The following is a 19,049-nucleotide window of genomic DNA, read 5'->3' as shown; positions in this document are numbered from 1 at the left end:
ACCCAATTCCAAGTAACAAAGGCACGGAGACTCACGTTTACCATGATTAATGATGATTGACAAGTTTAGGTTCCTTTCAAACCTACTTTAAAGTGTAGCCCTTAAAATATTATTAGCCTAATAGTTTATTTTGATCATGGTGCTACGATCGATGGATAATTCTGAAGTTGTTTTAAAGAAGAATAAAATAATTACTTTTCAGTCATTTGCGCTGTCACACATTTGAACGTCTCCGCATATGTACATCATTGCGACGTACATTTGCAAATGTTCATAAAGTCATACCTCCGCAATTCTTTGATCGATTGTGTTTTAGAAGTACTGTATGCTCAAACTCTAACAACAGCAATGTGATCGCTGATGTGCTGGTAGAGAGAGAGAGGCGGAGAAAAAGAGAGAAAGAGCGCGGCTCTGTTTAAAAGTGGAAATGATTGATGTTATTTGAAGTCGGCTCTTACAGTACAAAATACCCGATTAAGCTATTACGTGGCTATTATACACATTTTTTCGGGACGTTCTTGCGACCCGGTGGCAACTTGTCCACGACCCAGTACTGGGTCGCGACCCGGTGGTTGGGGACCTCTGGTCTAATCAAATTCAATTGATTATGCTAAGCTATGCTAAAAGTTGGTACCGCCAGACCCGCAGATCAACTGAATGGATTCCAAAAAGGTAAAAATCAAATGTTTAACTCTAGGGGAGCTGGAAAATGAGCATATTTTCAAAAAAGTGGAGTGTCCCTTTAAAAATCTCCTATGGTCGGATTCACGATTTGACAAGTGTGTATTAGTACATGTTAATGATATGCAAAAGGTACAAACCCCAAGGTAAACGATAACGCAAGTTATCGTCTCCAAAGTAAATCTCTTTTCTTGGACCACAACAAACACATAGATTGTAGGCAACAGTTTACGTCCTGGGCTTGTTGACGTAGACATGACCGGCATTATCATAATTCCAGCCAATCACAACATACAGATTAGCTGGCCAATCAGTGACACAGCGCTTTTCAAATCGATGACTTTTGTACAAGATCAGTGCGCTTCAGGAAGACCATATATCTGGAGCTACCATAAATCTACGGTATGTGGAAAGTAATGTGTTTTTTAACCATAAACCATGCAAACACGTTGTATTAAACCAAATACACAAAATAATGTTATTTTTAAGCAATGAAATATGTGCATTTTTCTCTATCATTGTCCTGTCAATCATTGCTCTGTTTCACTCTGCTGCTGCTCTTAACTGTGTGCCGACTGATGTGCGTCCACTGCCCAACAAGATAAGTGCTGGCTTTTGATGCATAAGCATTATTGCATGTTTCTTAAGGTGGAATAAGGAATAGTGTTGCGTTTTGTGCAGTAATAGAAGATGGGATTTACTGGATGTCCGTTTAACCAAGACAAGTTTATGTGGCTATCCGATCAGAGAAAATGCATGAAGTGACAAGAAACTAGCGCTCAATAACGTTCACTTAAGTCAGCATAGTTTGAGCTAAGGAGCACACAATTACCTTGGTGGAAATACTATGAGTAAGAATTGATCACATACCAATCAGAACCTTAAATAGGTAGATAAGAGGGCCCAGGCCTGTTCATTCGGTTTTGGAACAATGGATCCAGAAAAACGTCAAGGAAGAGGTTGAGGGCATCAGAGAGGAATATTTTCCAGTCCCCTCGCCGGCTCCTCTGAGCCTTAGTCACTGTCATCAATGTAATTTGCCTGTTAATGACACAATCAAATTGCAACAAGCGCAGAGTGAGAGGCGTACACACTTCATAAATGCAGCAAACATGTCAGTTGAAGCATTTTGAAATGTAAGAGAAAGATGCAAAAACACAAGTTTCATTCATCATTTAAAATCAAGACATCCGAACAACATTCAGCGTTGTTCAAGGATATTCTGAAAATGTAACTTATGCAATAGTGAGAAAATTGGCAAAATAATAAAATAAAAAATCAAATAAAAACATATTATATGTTATTGTTAGTGTTTTATTTTATTCTGCTTCGACCAAGAATTTTCATCCCTACATTATTTATTAAAGGCAGGGCCGGATTAACCATACGGGCAACTGGGCAATTGCCCAGGGGCCCAAGACCTCTAGAGGGTCCAGGGCAGCAAGGGCACGAGCAAAATACTGTATCTGGTAATCTCCCGCTGGCCGCTTCATATTAAAACTGTCAACACGGGCTTTTGCGCTGCTGTAGTCTACGTCTCTGGTTGCAACTACAGAACGTAAAAAAATACAAACGGCTATGTGAAAATATTTACACCTGTTGCACCATCTGAAATGACCAGTTGAAGCTTCGCTCAGGGTAGACGGTTTAACAGCAATGATAGTAGAGAAACAGTTTGCGTTACTATGGTTGCATACTAATTACATTTACTGCCACCAGCTAAGAGATGACAAATGAGGGCTGTCCCTTCTCTCACATGTTTGCCAGTGCACTTTTCCAAAGATGCGTGTGTCACATGTAGGCCCATCAAACACAACCTGCACATTAACTAAATGAAAGCCTTTCCCATTTGCAAAAAAAATAATAATGTGCTAATTTAATTCTAAGAATTCTGAATTAAAACAAAATTAAACTAAGCTTTTAATAAGTTCTCTACTCTACTCTGTCTTTGTAAATATGTAAGTATTAAATTATATATAAGAATGTATTGGTCTCTCATACTGTCTCTCACTCTGCCATGGATGAAAGCACACTCACGTATCCTGTACATTCCCAGCTTACAATTTTACGTTATAAAAATGTTCCCGGAACGTCTTACGAAAGTTTGGAAAACGTTAAATTTTTTTTAACGTTCTTACAACGTTAAAAGCGTCCAGTTTTTTAGACGTGGTATTAACGTTAATGTGTGGTTATAAGAACGTTATTCAAAACGTTTTTAGAAAGGTTCAGTCTGTTGTTATATTAATGGTCTAATAACGTTTTTAAAAACGTTATTGAAACGTTCCATTCACCATTATATTCATGTTCTCAGAACGTTTTTCTAACGTTCGTAAAAGGTTATAAAAACATTGTTTAAACGTTCTTACACAGTACAAACGTCCAGTTTTTTAGACGTAGTATTAACGTTATTGTTTGGTTATCGTTTTCTTGAAACGTCTCATTCATTATGTTCTAAACGTTCTTAGAACTTTAAAAACTACGTTTTGACATCATGAGAACATGAATATAATGGTGAATGGAACGTTTCAATAACGTTTCTAAAAACGTTATTAGACCATTAATATAACAACAGACTGAACCTTTCTAAAAACATTTTGAATAACGTTCTTATAACCACACATTAACGTTAATACCATGTCTAAAAAACTGGATGCTTTTAACGTTGTAAGAACGTTAAAAAAACGTTATAACGTACAATTATTAGCTGGGATACTGCATACACAATAGTAACGTTTTCAATGCTAGGGTATGAATAACTTTCTGTTGACTATGCCAGTGGTTCTCAAACTTTTTTGGCTGAAGTACCCCTTTTTATGATTTTTTCAAGCCAAGTACCCCTTAACCAGTCAACAACATTTGATTTTGAGATACAGCGAAATGAGAGTGGGATAGTTATTATATCTGATGCCCCAGAGCAGGTTTATTGCTTATTAGTATTCATCACGAAACTGGTGGTATTTTTGAGGCTCTGGTTTGTTTTTTCTTTTTAGCATCCTCTTTTAAGAAGCCACCTCTCAAAACTTTTATTATTTCGCGCAGACCCTGCTCCTGATTTTGGATTCAGGTCTCAATAAATACTGTTAATGATCTCGGTACTGAACATATATCAGGGGTCTCCAACCTTTTTTTATTGGAGAGCTACTTTCTAAAAAATAAAAGTGGTTGAGAGCTACTTGTGTCACCTTATACCTAAATTAGTGAGTTCATAGACACCTATTAACTCACTGTGATTTGAACTCTTTCCCCGCCAGCATTTTAAAAAAAAGTTACCAGCCAGTGCCAGCATTTGTTTTATTTTTCACAAAATTGTAATACCTTCCAGAAAATGCTTTTCTTTAAACATAAACATACAATACATCAAATGAAAGAACAGATCCTTTTAAACAACAACAACAAAAGAACTTTCATGTTGTCTTTATTTATACTTTTTTTTTATCACCTCTTATATGGGTAGGATTCGTCCAAAAACACCACATTTTGAATAAAAAAAATAAATGATTAAAGATCAGATTTAGAAAGATGATCCAAACATAGAGTATTTACTGCTTTTGGATTCATAATAGGGATGTGCATGTATGTCACGTATTCCTCTCCGGTATCTCTTGACATTTGATGTTTAAATATGAGATGATATTGAACTTGTGACGACTGTATTGTCGTTTTATCAAAAATGAATCCGAAACGGCATCCATTTTAACCATAGGGCCTCGACTCGAGATGTGCGCGGATCGTCCGGTTGCCGCGGCCCGGGCTTCACAGCGTTGAGCGGATCGTCCGGCGCGAGTGCACCAACTTATCTTTTTGTATTTGAATCATACATGTTAAATCACTGATGTCATATGATACGCAGGTCTACACAGCTCAACGCGACGTCAAACACTTACCCAGTCTTTACCACACGCGCTTGTAACCAGACATCCAAATGCGCCATAACCACAGAAAATAAATAAACCCACGAGCGAGCTACCTTCAATTAAGACGCGAGCTACCTGTAGGAATTTGTGTGGAATACAGCTGTTTTCCCAAGGTTATTATGGAAGATTTAATGAGGAACATTTAAATAAAACTCAAACATATTTACAACACTGACAGATGTCACTTGAATATATATATATATATATATATATATATATATATATATATATATATATATATATATATATATATATATATATATATATATATATATATATATATATATATATATATTACGCACAGCAACACCACAAAAGAAAGTAAACTTTAAGTATGAAATGATAACAGGAGCAGACTCCGTGTATCTCCGTTGCTGAAGCTAATGAACTGAAACCTTGTGCATGCGCCAGACAAGGTCAACAGGTTGACCTCGCACATGCATTTTGTACAATGTGCTTTAAATTTATGATTTTTTTAATGCATCTTTGTGTAGTCCTAATGTCATATAAAAATACTATCATCATGAATTACTGATTTTATTAATTTACTCCTAAATGTCAGTTTCCACTTTCTCTCACGTACCCCCTGCAGTACCCCAAAGTACCCCTAGGGGTACGCGTACCCCCATTTGAGAACCACTGGACCAGGGGTGGGCAACTCCTGGTTTAGCTCCAACCCTAATCAAACACAGCTGAAAAATTGAATTGATGTCTTCAGGACTGTTTGAAAATGACATTCAGGTGTGTTTGATTAAGGTTAAAGCTAAACTCTGCAGGACTGTGGCCCTCGATGCCCAGCCCTGCACTGGACTATGCAATTATAATGTTTTTAATTTTACTGTTTTAAGAACGTTGCATTACATACACAATGGTAATGTTTTCAATGCTAGGGTATGAAGAACGTTCTGCTAACTATGCAATTAAAACATTTTCAATGCTACCGTTTTAAGAACGTTACATTACATACACAATGGTAACGTTTCCAATGCTACAGTTTTAAGAACATTACATTACATACACAATAGAAACGTTTTCAATACTAGGGTATGAAGAATGTTCTGCTAACTATGCAATTAAAACGTTGTCAATGCTACCCTTTTAACTCTTTCACCGCCAGCGTTTTTAAAAAAAAGTTGCCAGCCAGCGCCAGCGTTTTTCATGATTTTCACCAAAGTTTAATGCCTTCCAGAAAATGTTCTTCTTTAAATATATAAACATACAATATACCAAATGAAAGAACAGACCCTCTGCTTTCAAACAAAAAAAAACCGTTTGATCCTACCTTTAGTGGTTCTTTTGCAATCAGCTTTTGAATATGGGTAGGTTTTTGCAAAAACACCATATTTTGAGCAAAAAGCAGGGATAATTCCATTTTTATGACGGACTTTTCATAGAGATCTGATTCAGAGCGATCTTTAAAATAGACACGGACATGCAGCAGCTTGCCATAGGGCAATACTTCCGGTTTTAAAAAGTTGCGGAAGGGCGCCACCTGGTGGATAATAGCGGTATTGCGGAAAGACTGAAAATCTCGGGGAAGCGTTTTCTCTTAATTGACGAGATATCTCGTCTTTGGGGGGAAAGAGTTAAAGCAACACCAAAGAGTTTTGGCTCTTTGCTCCCCCTACAGGTTAGAAGCGTAATTGTCCATTACCCACTGTCATAAATACTGAGGCATAGCTGGCTCTGATTGGATTGTAGGTCTGCCGTAAAGCAAGTTTTTGTAGTATTCACTCGGACTACAGGACCACTACCCGACGTTTGGAAGCTTCTTTAGTGCGGTTTTGGCCGATAGAGGGCTGCAAAGCGAATGTGAAAGTGCTGTTCACCCTGTTTAGAGTGGATGAACGACTGAAACTGTTTTGGAAGCGTTATTTTAAGGTAAAAAAAACTCTTTGGTGTTGCTTTAAGAACGTTACATTACATACACAATGGTAACGTTTTCAATGCTACAGTTTTAAGAACAGTACATTACATACACAATAGTAACGTTTTCAATACTAGGGTATAAAGAACGTTCTGCTAACTTTGCAATTATAATGTTTTTAATGTTACTGTTTTAAGAATGTTACATTACATACATAATGGTAACGTTTTCAATGCTAGGGTGTGTAGAACGTTCTGCTAACAATGCATATATAACGTTTTTAATGTTAATGTTTTAAGAACGTTACATTACATACACAATGGTAATGTTTTCAATGCTACAGTTTTAAAAACTTTACATTACATACACAACAGTAACATTTTCAATGCTAGGGTATGAAGAACGTTCTGCTAACTATGCAATTAAAACGTTTTCAATAATAACATTTTAAGAACGTTACATTACATACACAATGGTAACGTTTTCAATGCTACAGTTTTAAGAACAGTACATTACATACACAATAGTAATGTGTAATACTAGGGTATGAAGAACGTTCTGCTAACTATGCAAATATAATGTTTGCAATGCTACCGTTTAAAGAACGTTACATTACATACACAATAGTAACGTTTTCAATGCTAGGGTGTGTAGAACGTTCTGCTAACGATGCAATTATAACGTTTTCAATGCTACAGTTTTAAGAATGTTACATTACATACACAACAGTAACATTTTCAATGCTAGGGTATGAAGAACGTTCTGCTAACTATGCAATTAAAACGTTTTCAATAATAACATTTTAAGAACGTTACATTACATACACAATGGTAACGTTTTCAATGCTACAGTTTTAAGAACAGTACATTACATACACAATAGTAATGTGTAATACTAGGGTATGAAGAACGTTCTGCTAACTATGCAAATATAATGTTTGCAATGCTACCGTTTAAAGAACGTTACATTACATACACAATAGTAACGTTTTCAATGCTAGGGTGTGTAGAACGTTCTGCTAACGATGCAATTATAACGTTTTCAATGCTACAGTTTTAAGAATGTTACATTACATACACAATGGTAACGTTTTCCATGCTAGGGTGTGCAGAAAGTTCTGATAACAAAGCAATTATAACGTTTGCAATGCTACCGTTTTAAGAACGTTATATTACATACAAAATGGTAATGTTTTCAATGTTGCCGTTTTAAGAACGTTACATTACATACACACTGGTAACGTTTTCCATGCTAGGGTGTGCAGAATGTTCTGATAACAAAGCAATTATAATGTTTGCAATGCTACCTATTTAAGAACGTTACATGAACTACAAAATGGTACTGTTTCCAATGTTACCCTTTTTAAGAATGTTACATTACATAACGTTTTCAATGTTACAGTTTTAAGAACGTTACATTACATACACAATGGTAACGTTTTTAATGCTAGGATGTGCAGAAAGTTCTGATAACTAAGCAAATATAACGTTTGCAATGCTACCGTTTTAAGAACATTATCTTACATACAAAATGCTAATGTTTTCAATGTTGCTGTTTTAAGAACGTAACATTACATACACAATGGTAACGTTTTCCATGCTAGGGTGTGCAGAAAGTTCTGATAACAAAGCAATTATAACGTTTGCAATGCTACCGTTTTAAGAACGTTACATGACATACAAAATGGTAATGTTTTCAATGTTAATGTTTTAAGAACATTACATTACATACACAATGGTAACGTTTTCAATGTTACCATTTTAAGAACGTTATATTAAATACACAATAGTAATGTGTAATACTAGGGTATGAAGAACGTTCTGCTAACTATGCAAATATAATGTTTGCAATGCTACCGTTTAAAGAACGTTACATTACATACGCAATAGTAAAGTTTTCAATGCTAGGGTGTGCAGAAAGTTCTGATAACAAAGCAATTATAACGTTTGCAATGCTATCGTTTTAAGAACGTTATATTACATACAAAATGGTAATGTTTTCAATGTTGCCGTTTTAAAAACTTTACATTACATACACAATGGTAACGTTTTCCATGCTAGGGTGTGCAGAATGTTCTGATAACAAAGCAATTATAATGTTTGCAATGCTACCGTTTTAAGAACTTTACATGAACTACAAAATGGTACTGTTTTCAATGTTACCGTTTTAAGAATGTTACATTACATAACGTTTTCAATGTTACAGTTTTAAGAACGTTACATTACATACACAATGGTAACGTTTTTAATGCTAGGGTGTGCAGAATGTTCTGATAACAAAGCAAATATAAAGTTTGCAATGCTTCCGTTTTAACAATGTTACATGACATACACAATGGTAACGTTTTCAATGTTACCGTTTTAAGAACGTTACATTACATACACAATGGTAACGTTTTCAAGGCTAGGGTGTGCAGAATGTTCTGCTAACAAAGCAATTTTAACGTTTGCAATGCTACCGTTTTAAGAACGTTACATTACATACACAATGGTAACGTTTTTAATGCTAGGGTGTGCAGAATATTCTGATAACAAAGCAAATATAACGTTTGCAATGCTACCGTTTTAAGAATGTTACATGACATACACAATGGTAACGTTTTCAATGTTACTGTTTTAAGAACGTTACATTACATACACAATGGTAACGTTTTCAATGCTAGGGTGTTCAGAATGTTCTGCTAACAATGCAATTATAACATTTGCAATGCTACCGTTTTAAGAACGTTATATTACATACAAAATGGTAACATTTTTAATGCTAGGGTATGTAGAACGTTCCGCTAACAATGCAATTGTAACGTTTGCAATGCTACCATTTTAAGAATGTTACATTACATATACAATGGAAACGTTTTCAATGTGGCTGTTTTAAGAACTTTACATTACATACACAATGGTAACGTTTTCAATGCTAGGGTATGTAAAACGTTCTGCTAACAATGCATTTATAACATTTGCAATGCTACCCTTTTAAGAACGTTATATTACATACAAAATGGTAATGTTTTCAATGTTGCCGTTTTAAGGACGTTAGATTACATACAGAATGGTAACGTTTCCAATGCTAGGGTATGTAGAACGTTCCGCTAACAATGCAGTTATAACGTTTGCAATGCTACCGTTTTAAGAACGTTACATTACATACACAATGGTAACATTTGCAATGCTTGGGTGTGTAGAACGTTCCACTAACAATACAATAAAAACGTTTCTAATGCTAACGTTTTAAGGACGTTTATTTATTGCAGATAACATTAGGGAAACCTTCTACTAATGTTATTGCAAGAACGTTTTTGGATATCTTTGGGAGAACCTTAACAGAACGTTAGCCAAAGTTATAAGAACGTTCCCTGTTAGCTGGGTTCGTCTCGTCAATTTCAGTGTTTCTATTTTTGCCATAGAAACAAGTCAATATTTTAAATCTTACATCTAGTCAATGTGCGCTACACCTAGATGGTGCAACAGGTGTAAATTCTATGTAGGACTTCAATGCTTTTTACAGAGGATCACAAGATGAACGACTGCTTCAAGTTCATTCTGTGTTTTACTACCTTTAACTGATGCAATTAACTGAATCGAACCGTATTCTCTATTAACGCTATTTAAAATGTTACTATGGTAACCATTCTTAAGAGGAAAATTTGTCTAAAGGAAAATTGGCTTTTCAGCATGATTAAATTGTTTTGTGGAAAGCTTCATTTTGACCTGAAAATAAAAGAGCGTTTGGAGAATTGGGTGAGAAGCTTTTTGTGTTTAGAGTTTTAAGAAAATTAGAATACTTTAAGAAAATGTGTTTAAGCAATCAAAAAAACAAAAACAAAAAACAAATGTAATGCATACGTTTTGCCTTATCAGTTCAATGCATGGATGGACCAACACCTTTGTAGGTGTAACAGAGGTCAACTAGTGTTTGTAAACCTCACCCCTCATTTAAGCACTCGACTCCCATTGTGTAACACGAAGGGGCTTAGAAACTGTGAAGTCACAGCATACGAAATAAGCTAGATGTAGTCCCAGTGAGCTGTTTGCTGTATTTTTTGAAATGTGTTTTCTGTTAAAGTAAATATCTCCCTTTGGAGTGCATGTTAAACATTTACTTTGCAAAATAAATCTTTCTTGTAGCACAATAGAAGTGATGTGACACACAGCTGTTCTTTGATGATCAAGTCTTTGCTAGTTCAGACACAGTCTCATGAAATAGTTTTTCTTTGGTGATCAATGGTCTTGTAGACCTGTGAAACTCTGTGTCTTTGATTGGCAGAGAAGGGTGCTCTGCTCAGCACCAGAGAAGCTCAGGAACCGGACATCAGTGTCAGCAAACACGACTCAAATCAGTCCAGAAACGAGAGTAAACCGGTACATTAGCCGTTTGATTGAGGCCCGGCAGACAGAGTCTAACATGGCTGAGCTGCATTTCGTCACACTCATGTATAAAGATTCTGAGCAGGAGCACAGGGTGAGAGTTAACTGCACATCACAAGCATGCTACTCACAAAACACTACTTTACAATACCACTACAACTCCTGCATAGGCACTTATGGAACTCATAACACAAAGCAAGTCAATTAAATTAAATTTGTTCATAGTGCTTTTGATGTCAGAGATGACCTTAGTCACTCAATATATAAAGAATCTTCAATGCACTCGAATGATGTAGAAATAGTTAAAAAGCCTTTATTTCACATGGCTTAATCTTTAAAAACAGGTGATAAATACACCTATGCGTCACCAGTTTTTAAAGATTAAGCCATGTGAAATAAAGGCTTTTTAACTATTTCTACATCATTTGAGTGCCTTGGAGATTCTTTATAGATTGAGTAGAATTATCCCTTGCATCCAAAGAGCACCGAGAAGAGCATTTTACACCCCGTGAAGCACTTCTTTTGAATTTTTTGCTTTGATGACCTCAGTCACTGTCTGAAATTTTTTTTTGCTTGCACAGCCCTTTTTTCCGCTATGTATAAGCAAAGCTGCTGCTATTCGTACGTGTCCAGTGTTCCACACTTCAATTTTTGGTTGAATCTAAATGCTTCATCCAATTCTTCTGGTACTTGAAATTAGTAGCGAACAGTGACTCTTGAACCTAGGCCGTCTACCTCCCCAGACCACAGTCCAGGTACCAAAACATATGACTGAAAGACACTGGTCATATCTCATATCCCACAAAGGCAACAGTTATCACAACAAAGCAAAATAATTACAGATACTTCAAAAAACAGTGAACAATATTATGAAATATTAAATTGGCACAACATTCTATTACATGTATGTATGAGCAGTAAACATTATGCAGAATTACAGCAAACGTGTCATGTGATGATCGCTGAGTTGGTAAATTTACTGATTAATTCTGCAAAATGAATTATCTCAAATAAAACTTAACAGCTACAAAACAGTATAAAGATTAGATTTACATAACTTGCCTTTAATTATCAAATTACTTAACCCTGAAGAACCCAATAACCCTTATCTTAATCCTCTTAATTCTCTTAACCCTTCTCTCTAAAAAATTCCACCATTTTGGATGACGCTATCAGTGGGAAAACCCATACAGACTAGACTGGTGGGGATTCCGACAAAAGAGCCCAACCATTCAAACTAACAATATGATTGTTCAGTTTTTAGATATTTCTGATGAAAACATGGAGGCTTGTGACTGTCCTAAAGACTTCCCAAAAAAGAATTAAAGGAATTTATATTGGCTGTTTAAGTATTGTTTACAATGTTCACATGATGGCTTGAATAAAAAAGCAGCATGTGCCATAGTCTGCTCGTGATCGCGCACTGAATGACCAAGAAAAAGAACAAATTGTTGAATAAAATTGTTTGTTTAGTTTTCTTTGAGCACAAAAGTGTTCCCGTCGCTTCATATTATTATTATTATTTAACTACTGATGGAACATGGACCTTTTTAGCGATGTCTTTAATTATTTTCTGGGAGAAGAATTGTAAATTAAACTGAAGTCACAAGCCTCTTGGTTTTCTTCAAAAATATCTGAAAATATGTTCTGAAGACAATCGGAGGACTTGGTGGTTTAGAACGACACAGGGGTTTAAGATAAAATTGTAATTTTGAGATGAACTAACCATTTAAAATAATTTTCCCATTAATTTACTATTGCATGGCCTCTTTAATTTCACAGCTGGGCTGCGCAGACCAATCAAGGGGCATAATAACGCAAGATTCATATCAGGCATCATATAAAACTGGGAATGCCTTTCCATTTTATACAGAAATGGCCCTTAAAAAAAAAATACATAAAAGCAGGAGAGGTTTTACTTTACATAAATTACTTTGCAATACCATGAAAAGCAGTGTAAATAGCATAAAGAAAATGTATAAACAACATTAAAGTGATAGTTTATCCAAAAATGAAAATCTGTCATCATTTACTCACTATCATGTTCACTGTAAAATATGTTTATAGAAATTACAGGATTACAGGGTATAACTGGCAACTAGCTGACAGTAACTTACTGTAGATTTTACATTTATGTTATTTACTGGCATCATGAAAATTTTATCTTCTGCAGCAGTGTTTCTCAACTCCGTTCCTGGAGGCCCACTGCTCTGCACATTTTGTATGTCTCTCTTATCTGCCGGCCTCAGTTCAGATCATGGAGATCTCTGCTAATGAGCTGATGATTTGAATCAGGTGTGTTAAATAAGGGAGATGTACAAAATGTGCAGAGCAGTGGGCCTCCAGGAATAACGTTGAGAACCACTGTTCTACAGTAAGTTACTGGCAACCAGCTGCACAAATACAGCTATTTTTACAGTGCTGTTACTAACCTGTATAAATTTATTTGTTCTTATGAACAAGAAGGAAGATATTTTGAGGATTGTTTGTAATCAAACTCATCACAAATCCCAATGACTTCTATAGTAGGAATAAAGAATACTATGGAAGTCATAGGGCTTCTGATCAGGAGTGTTTTATAGTGTGTCTAATCTTTAAAGTTTAATGCTGTGATTTGGGTTTCTTGCAGTATCAACAGCTGAATGATGAGTATTTCACTGGTGCTGTGGTGCTATCTCTGATTTTCGCTGCGGTGTTTGGAATTCTCTACCTACTCATCATACCACAGTAACTTTTACTTTAAAATGACATTTCACATGATTTATCATTTATTCAGTTAAAGAGTAGATCTGATTCTGTATATTTTATTTTTCAGGGGGACTATCGTGTTGGTAGTCTTGGTTTTCTGCATCTGTTTTCTTGTTGTATGTATCATGTATTTGCACATCACTAGAATTCAGGTAATAAAAGCACATTCAGTCCAATTCAATAATGCATTCCAGTCTCACAGCAGTAATATTTTAATTAATGAGATTTTTACTGTTCTTGAACAGGCTAAAAGGTTTTTAATTTTTTTTATTTGTTTCATTTAATTAAATTAAAAAGCATTTAATTTGATTATCCTATGTTTACATATGAGGAACTCACATGCAAAATCCACAAAACGTCACACATCCGTCAAAAATAAAAAAATGTTATTAAGCGAATGCTCCTAGGCTAGCACATACATTTATCCAATACTTTTGCTTAAAATCTGGTTAGTCACAGCCTCAGGCCATTTGGTAATATTCCGTTGTGGGCAGAATCCATTAAAAGTCTGGTAAAAAACTACCACTTAAAGGGGTTTTGCATCTGAGCGCTTGCATACATTCCATAAGATAAATTAAACTGAAGTGACACATAAAAGCTGGTTTAACTGCTTGGTTCTTATATAACATTATATTTTAAAATCCCATAAAATTTTTCCTTTCTGTAACAGCCTTTATTCTAATTTTATGTCTTGTAATTTTATGTTTCTTTACATTTGAGAAGTTTTCCTTCTTAGATTATTACCTGTAGGTTATATTCGTAGCCTGGTTCCCTGAGAAAGGGACCAAGATGCTACGTTCATACACTGGTGTCTTAGCATGTGTCAAATCACGTCTATTGGCTAGGTCAAGGTCAGTTGTAGCAATGTGTGCTACAGAAACCTTAAAATGTGCCTGTATGTAACATAACATGATTCTGTCTTCTGAAGGCATTACTGAGATGTTGCAGTGAGACGTAGCAACTCGTTTCCTGGGTAACATTCATGTCAGTGCAGCTCAAGTCAATGAATAAAAGCACAGCATGCTAGTGACATCTATTGGACTTTTATTGTATTGCATCTATTAAGTTATTCTGAACCAAAATCCTAAATTAAATGGAATATTTCATATATTAATAAACTGCTTTGTAGGTCAAATTAAATTGCCTGACAGATTGGGTGTGGTCTGCAGGCCATAGTTTGACCAATCCTGCATTAGGCACAAACCAGCTATAATGCATATTGGCACCCCCTGCAGATGGTGACACTCTAGGCACCTGCCTAGCTCGCCTATGCTTAAAAACGGCCCTGATGTGCATAGACACTTCAGCCTTGCGTGTGTCTATGGTTGCGTTCCACTCCAGTTTTAGACATGCACTTGCGAACTTCCCTCAACACTTCCCCTCTGTGGAATCTCTGTCACCATTTTGAAGTGCGTTCCACTTTGTCAAGTGGACGAGGGAAGTTTATATGGACAGACCCTCGTTCCCTCGATTTTGACATAGGGAGCGAGTATACTTAATATGTACACTTCAGGCAGCTCCATATACCAAAATGCAACATGGTTGTGACAGCACTTCAGCAGCTCGTGCTTTGCACAGTTCAAATGATGGAGGGGAAGTAGTTTACACCTGTAAGTTAGGGCAATCCATTTGAACCCACTTCAAGTGTTCCGCCAGTGGTGGTCACTTGTACAACGTAAGCAATGACGTACATCTGAGTGAACAAGACTGAGGGAAGTTAGCGATGGAAGTTCATAGAAACGAACGGGAATGCAGCCTAGAAATGCGATACTGACGAAGGTGGACATCATATGACATGTCACCTGACCTTGACTTCGCCTATACATAGGTGAGATTTTTTCAGATGCTGGAGACATTCTTCATAGCATCATCAAACATGACACAATGTCAAAGATCCCTCAAAAGGGAGCTCAATTTTTGTAAACTTTTCGTATTAATAATCTCTCTCTCTTTGTCTCTTAGTGTTTTGCTGGGTGCCTTACCCTACAGATTCGAACTGTTCTGTGTGTTATCATAGTGCTTCTATTATATGCAGTGGCCCAGACCTGTGTGGTAAATCTTTCCCATTCTTACTATACATAATTCAAGCATACATTTCAAAATACTGCATCATGAATAGGAGAGCTTCAGACTGTTAAATTTATGTTATTATGTGTGCTTAAGTATGTGTGTCAAATTCTTCATAAAGTGTACATAAGCAACACTAACTGAAAAAATGATTTTTGATAGAATTGTAATCAGATTGTTATTCATAGCAAATGTGTGTGTCTTAATACAATCACACAGTGAATGGGAAATGAGCATTTACATGCCAGGTGTAAAAAATTCCAGGAGCCTCATTTATCAACAGTGCATACACACAGATGTGTGCATAATGATGTTTTACACAAAGTGTGTGATTAACCAACTTGTACTTATATGTAGGAATGTGTCAAAATATAAGCACACCTCTGAGCATGTTTAGACAATCTAGTGGAAGAATGGTGATACCACAAAAAGAAAGTTTGCTGTGTCAAACCATTTCTTTTTACTTTCTGGCGGTGTTCTTTCCTCATGACCCAACATAAATAACACCAGCTGTTATTTTCACCCATGTACAATTTAAAAAAAAAAAAAAAAATATATATATATATATATATATTTTTTTTTTTTTTTTTTAAGACATAAGCACATACTAAATTTCATTCGTAGAATTTTTTTAGACCCTATTCTACGCACTGTTAATAATTGAGGATCCAGGTTCCTGACAACTGGCTTATGAATGGAATAATGACAGGTTCGATGACCGCTACAGGACCCCTGTGTTAGAGGTGTGTTTTCTCAAAACATCCTTTCTCTTTTTCAGATGGGCTGTATGCCATGGCTTTGGACCACCAATTCCACTCACTCCATATTAATCATTAATGCAACTGTTGGGGTTAACCGCACCATGGCAGAGTTGCCATGTGAAGGGGCCCAGTACGCTTTCTTGTGTTGCATGGTGGGCATATTGACAGTGGCAATCTTCCTGCGAGTTTCTTGGGTATCTAAAATGGTCCTGTTATTAGTGCTGGTGGTGATCTACATTACAATTCTTGAGTTCAGTGGATTCAGACGTACTTCAGGGTAAGAGCAGTTTGATGTGACATCAGTTCAGTCTGGATCATTATAAACTTTCAAGTTTAATTTATTTCTAAAGCACAATTTAAAACAACTTAAGTCCAAAGTGCTATATATGTAAAATGGATAATAAAACAAACAACAATAAAAAAAGGAAGAATATATAAAGCACAGTAACCACTTCAAAAACGGAAACAAACAAAACCCGCAACTCTCAGACTGATTCAAACGCCAAAGAATAAAAGTATATATTACGACTGATTTTAAAAGCAGAAAAATTTGGGGTCATCCTCACAGACAAAGGTAGTGAGTTCCCAGAGTTTAGGAGACGAGCTGCAGCATTTTGCACCAACTGCAAGCGTGAAAGAGAGGCCGATTGACATCAACATTGAGGGCATTGCGATAGTCTAAGTCCGATGAGATAAAAACAATTATAAGCCTCACAAAATCATTAAATAACAAAAAAGGCTTTACTTTACAGGGTTCCCACGGGTTCTTGAAGTCCTTGAAAGTTTGTGAATCTGGGGGGGGGGAATTCAAGGCCATGGGAAGTTTTTGAAAATATACATACATAGTTACAGGTCATTGAAAGTGCTTGAATCTATTTTATGCAAAAAGTTTTCTGGAAAAAAAATCCATATAATTCCCTGTGTAGTGTAGGATAATATCATAAAAATTATTTTCAAGCACATATGCTAAACAGTTTGCTTTAAATGTTTATATCTTCTGTATGCGAATGTTGATTCATTCACATAGTTGTGTTTGACACATGAAAACGTCTCAGGTTACTGTATGTAACTGTTGTTCCCTGAAAAGGAAACGAGACGCTGCGTCTCCCTTGCCAGAATTCCTACGTCCCTGTGACGCTGTCTTTGGCAACATTTCAGATAACAATATACTTCCTGGCTCCTGCGTCACCCTGTCTTTGTCATTAAGCCTCACCGTTGGTTGAATTTGATAAACACATTCAGACGCACTTACCCCTAGAGGCGTCCCTGAAGTATTTTAAAAGGTAACACAATGTAACCTTGCTCTCACTTAAAAAGCGTCCCCTCATTTAGTCCTTGAATTTGAGGGTATTGAACCTGGAAAGTCCTTGAAAGGTCCTTGAATTTGAAGTTAACTAAGGTGTGGGAACCCTGACCTTAGATAAAAACCTTAACTGATAAAAACTTGACCTGACTACCGAATTTATCTGTTTGTCAAGTCTAAAATCACTGTCCATTTATACTCCCAGATTTTAATAGTGGATTTACCATGGGGAACCAAAGAACCCACATCCGTGTTAGCTGTATTATTTTTACAGTTTGGACCTAATATTATGATTTCAGTCTTGCTCTCATTAAAATGTAAAATTAAGGGCCATCCAATCTTTAATGTCTTTAAGGCAGTCAAAAAGAAGTTTTAAAGAACTGCCATTTTCCCGTTTAAGTGGCAGATAAATTTGAGTGTCATCTGCGTAACAGTGAAATGAAATGTCATATTTTTAAACTTTGCCAATCATCAGTAATGTTGAAACACATTTTTCACTTCACATTGACATTTAGGCATTGGGCAGATGCTTTTATCCAAAGCGAATTACAAAGATAAGGAAACAATCAAGCGATTTGTCATAGGGAGTCAATAAATTACAAGTACTACAAGTTACAAGTTTTTACTTTTTTCCGAAACAATACCAATTGAATCCAAGCCGAGGTGTCGGCAAGGCAGGCTTTAATGCATGCTGCTATGGTGGGATTGTCTGGGTGAAAAAAGAAGATCTGTGTGTCGTCAGCATAGCAATGGTACAGTAAGAGAAGCCATGTGCCTGTATGATAGGTCATAAAGATGTTGTGTAGATGGAGAAAAGGGGTGGACCAAGCAGTGATCTCTGAGGTACCCATCAGGTGAGCTGTGGACAATGTTGAGTGTGGCTTTTTTAAGCAGTGGTGTAACCAGGGATGTTCATAAGACTGACATGACACCTCTATAATCATGACAAGATTTTATGCACATTTATGACAACTGTCATTAAAGCAACACTAAAGAGTTATTGCTCTTTGCTCCCCCTACAGGTTAGACGCGTAGTTGTTCCTTAGTACTGTGGTAAATACTGCAGCATAGCTGGCTCTGATTGGATTGTAGGTCTGCCGTAAAGCAAGTTTTTGTAGTTTTTACTCGAACTACAGGACCACTACCCGACGGTTGGAAACTTCTTTAGTGCGGTTTTGGCCGATAGAGGGCTGCAAAGCGAATGTGAAAGTGCCATTCACCCTGTTTTGAGTGGATGAACCACTGAAACTTTTTTGGAAACGTTATTTTATGGTAAAAAAAACTCTTTGGTGTTGCTTTAAGTGTCATCCGTTCAATTAATTTCATTTTTAATGCAAAGATAAC

The 19,049-nt window shown here is 36.2% G+C and overlaps 1 protein-coding gene across 1 annotated transcript in view; it reads left to right on the top strand.

Annotated features, from left to right (window-relative positions):
* Positions 1 to 19,049, top strand: part of adcy1b (adenylate cyclase 1b) — a 550,524-nt gene that overhangs the window by 373,334 nt on the left and 158,141 nt on the right. Inside the window, exons 9-13 of the mRNA XM_065272926.2 lie at positions 10,726 to 10,920; positions 13,456 to 13,553; positions 13,642 to 13,726; positions 15,537 to 15,626; positions 16,420 to 16,679. Coding sequence (XP_065128998.1) covers positions 10,726 to 10,920; positions 13,456 to 13,553; positions 13,642 to 13,726; positions 15,537 to 15,626; positions 16,420 to 16,679 — 728 coding nt within the window. The remainder of the gene's footprint in view (positions 1 to 10,725; positions 10,921 to 13,455; positions 13,554 to 13,641; positions 13,727 to 15,536; positions 15,627 to 16,419; positions 16,680 to 19,049) is intronic.

The sequence above is a fragment of the Paramisgurnus dabryanus genome, chromosome 6 (genome assembly GCF_030506205.2).
Source record: "Paramisgurnus dabryanus chromosome 6, PD_genome_1.1, whole genome shotgun sequence".
Classification (NCBI taxonomy): domain Eukaryota; kingdom Metazoa; phylum Chordata; class Actinopteri; order Cypriniformes; family Cobitidae; genus Paramisgurnus; species Paramisgurnus dabryanus.
The sequence above is the reverse complement of the archived record's forward strand: the minus strand, read 5'-3'. Positions and strand labels throughout refer to the sequence as shown.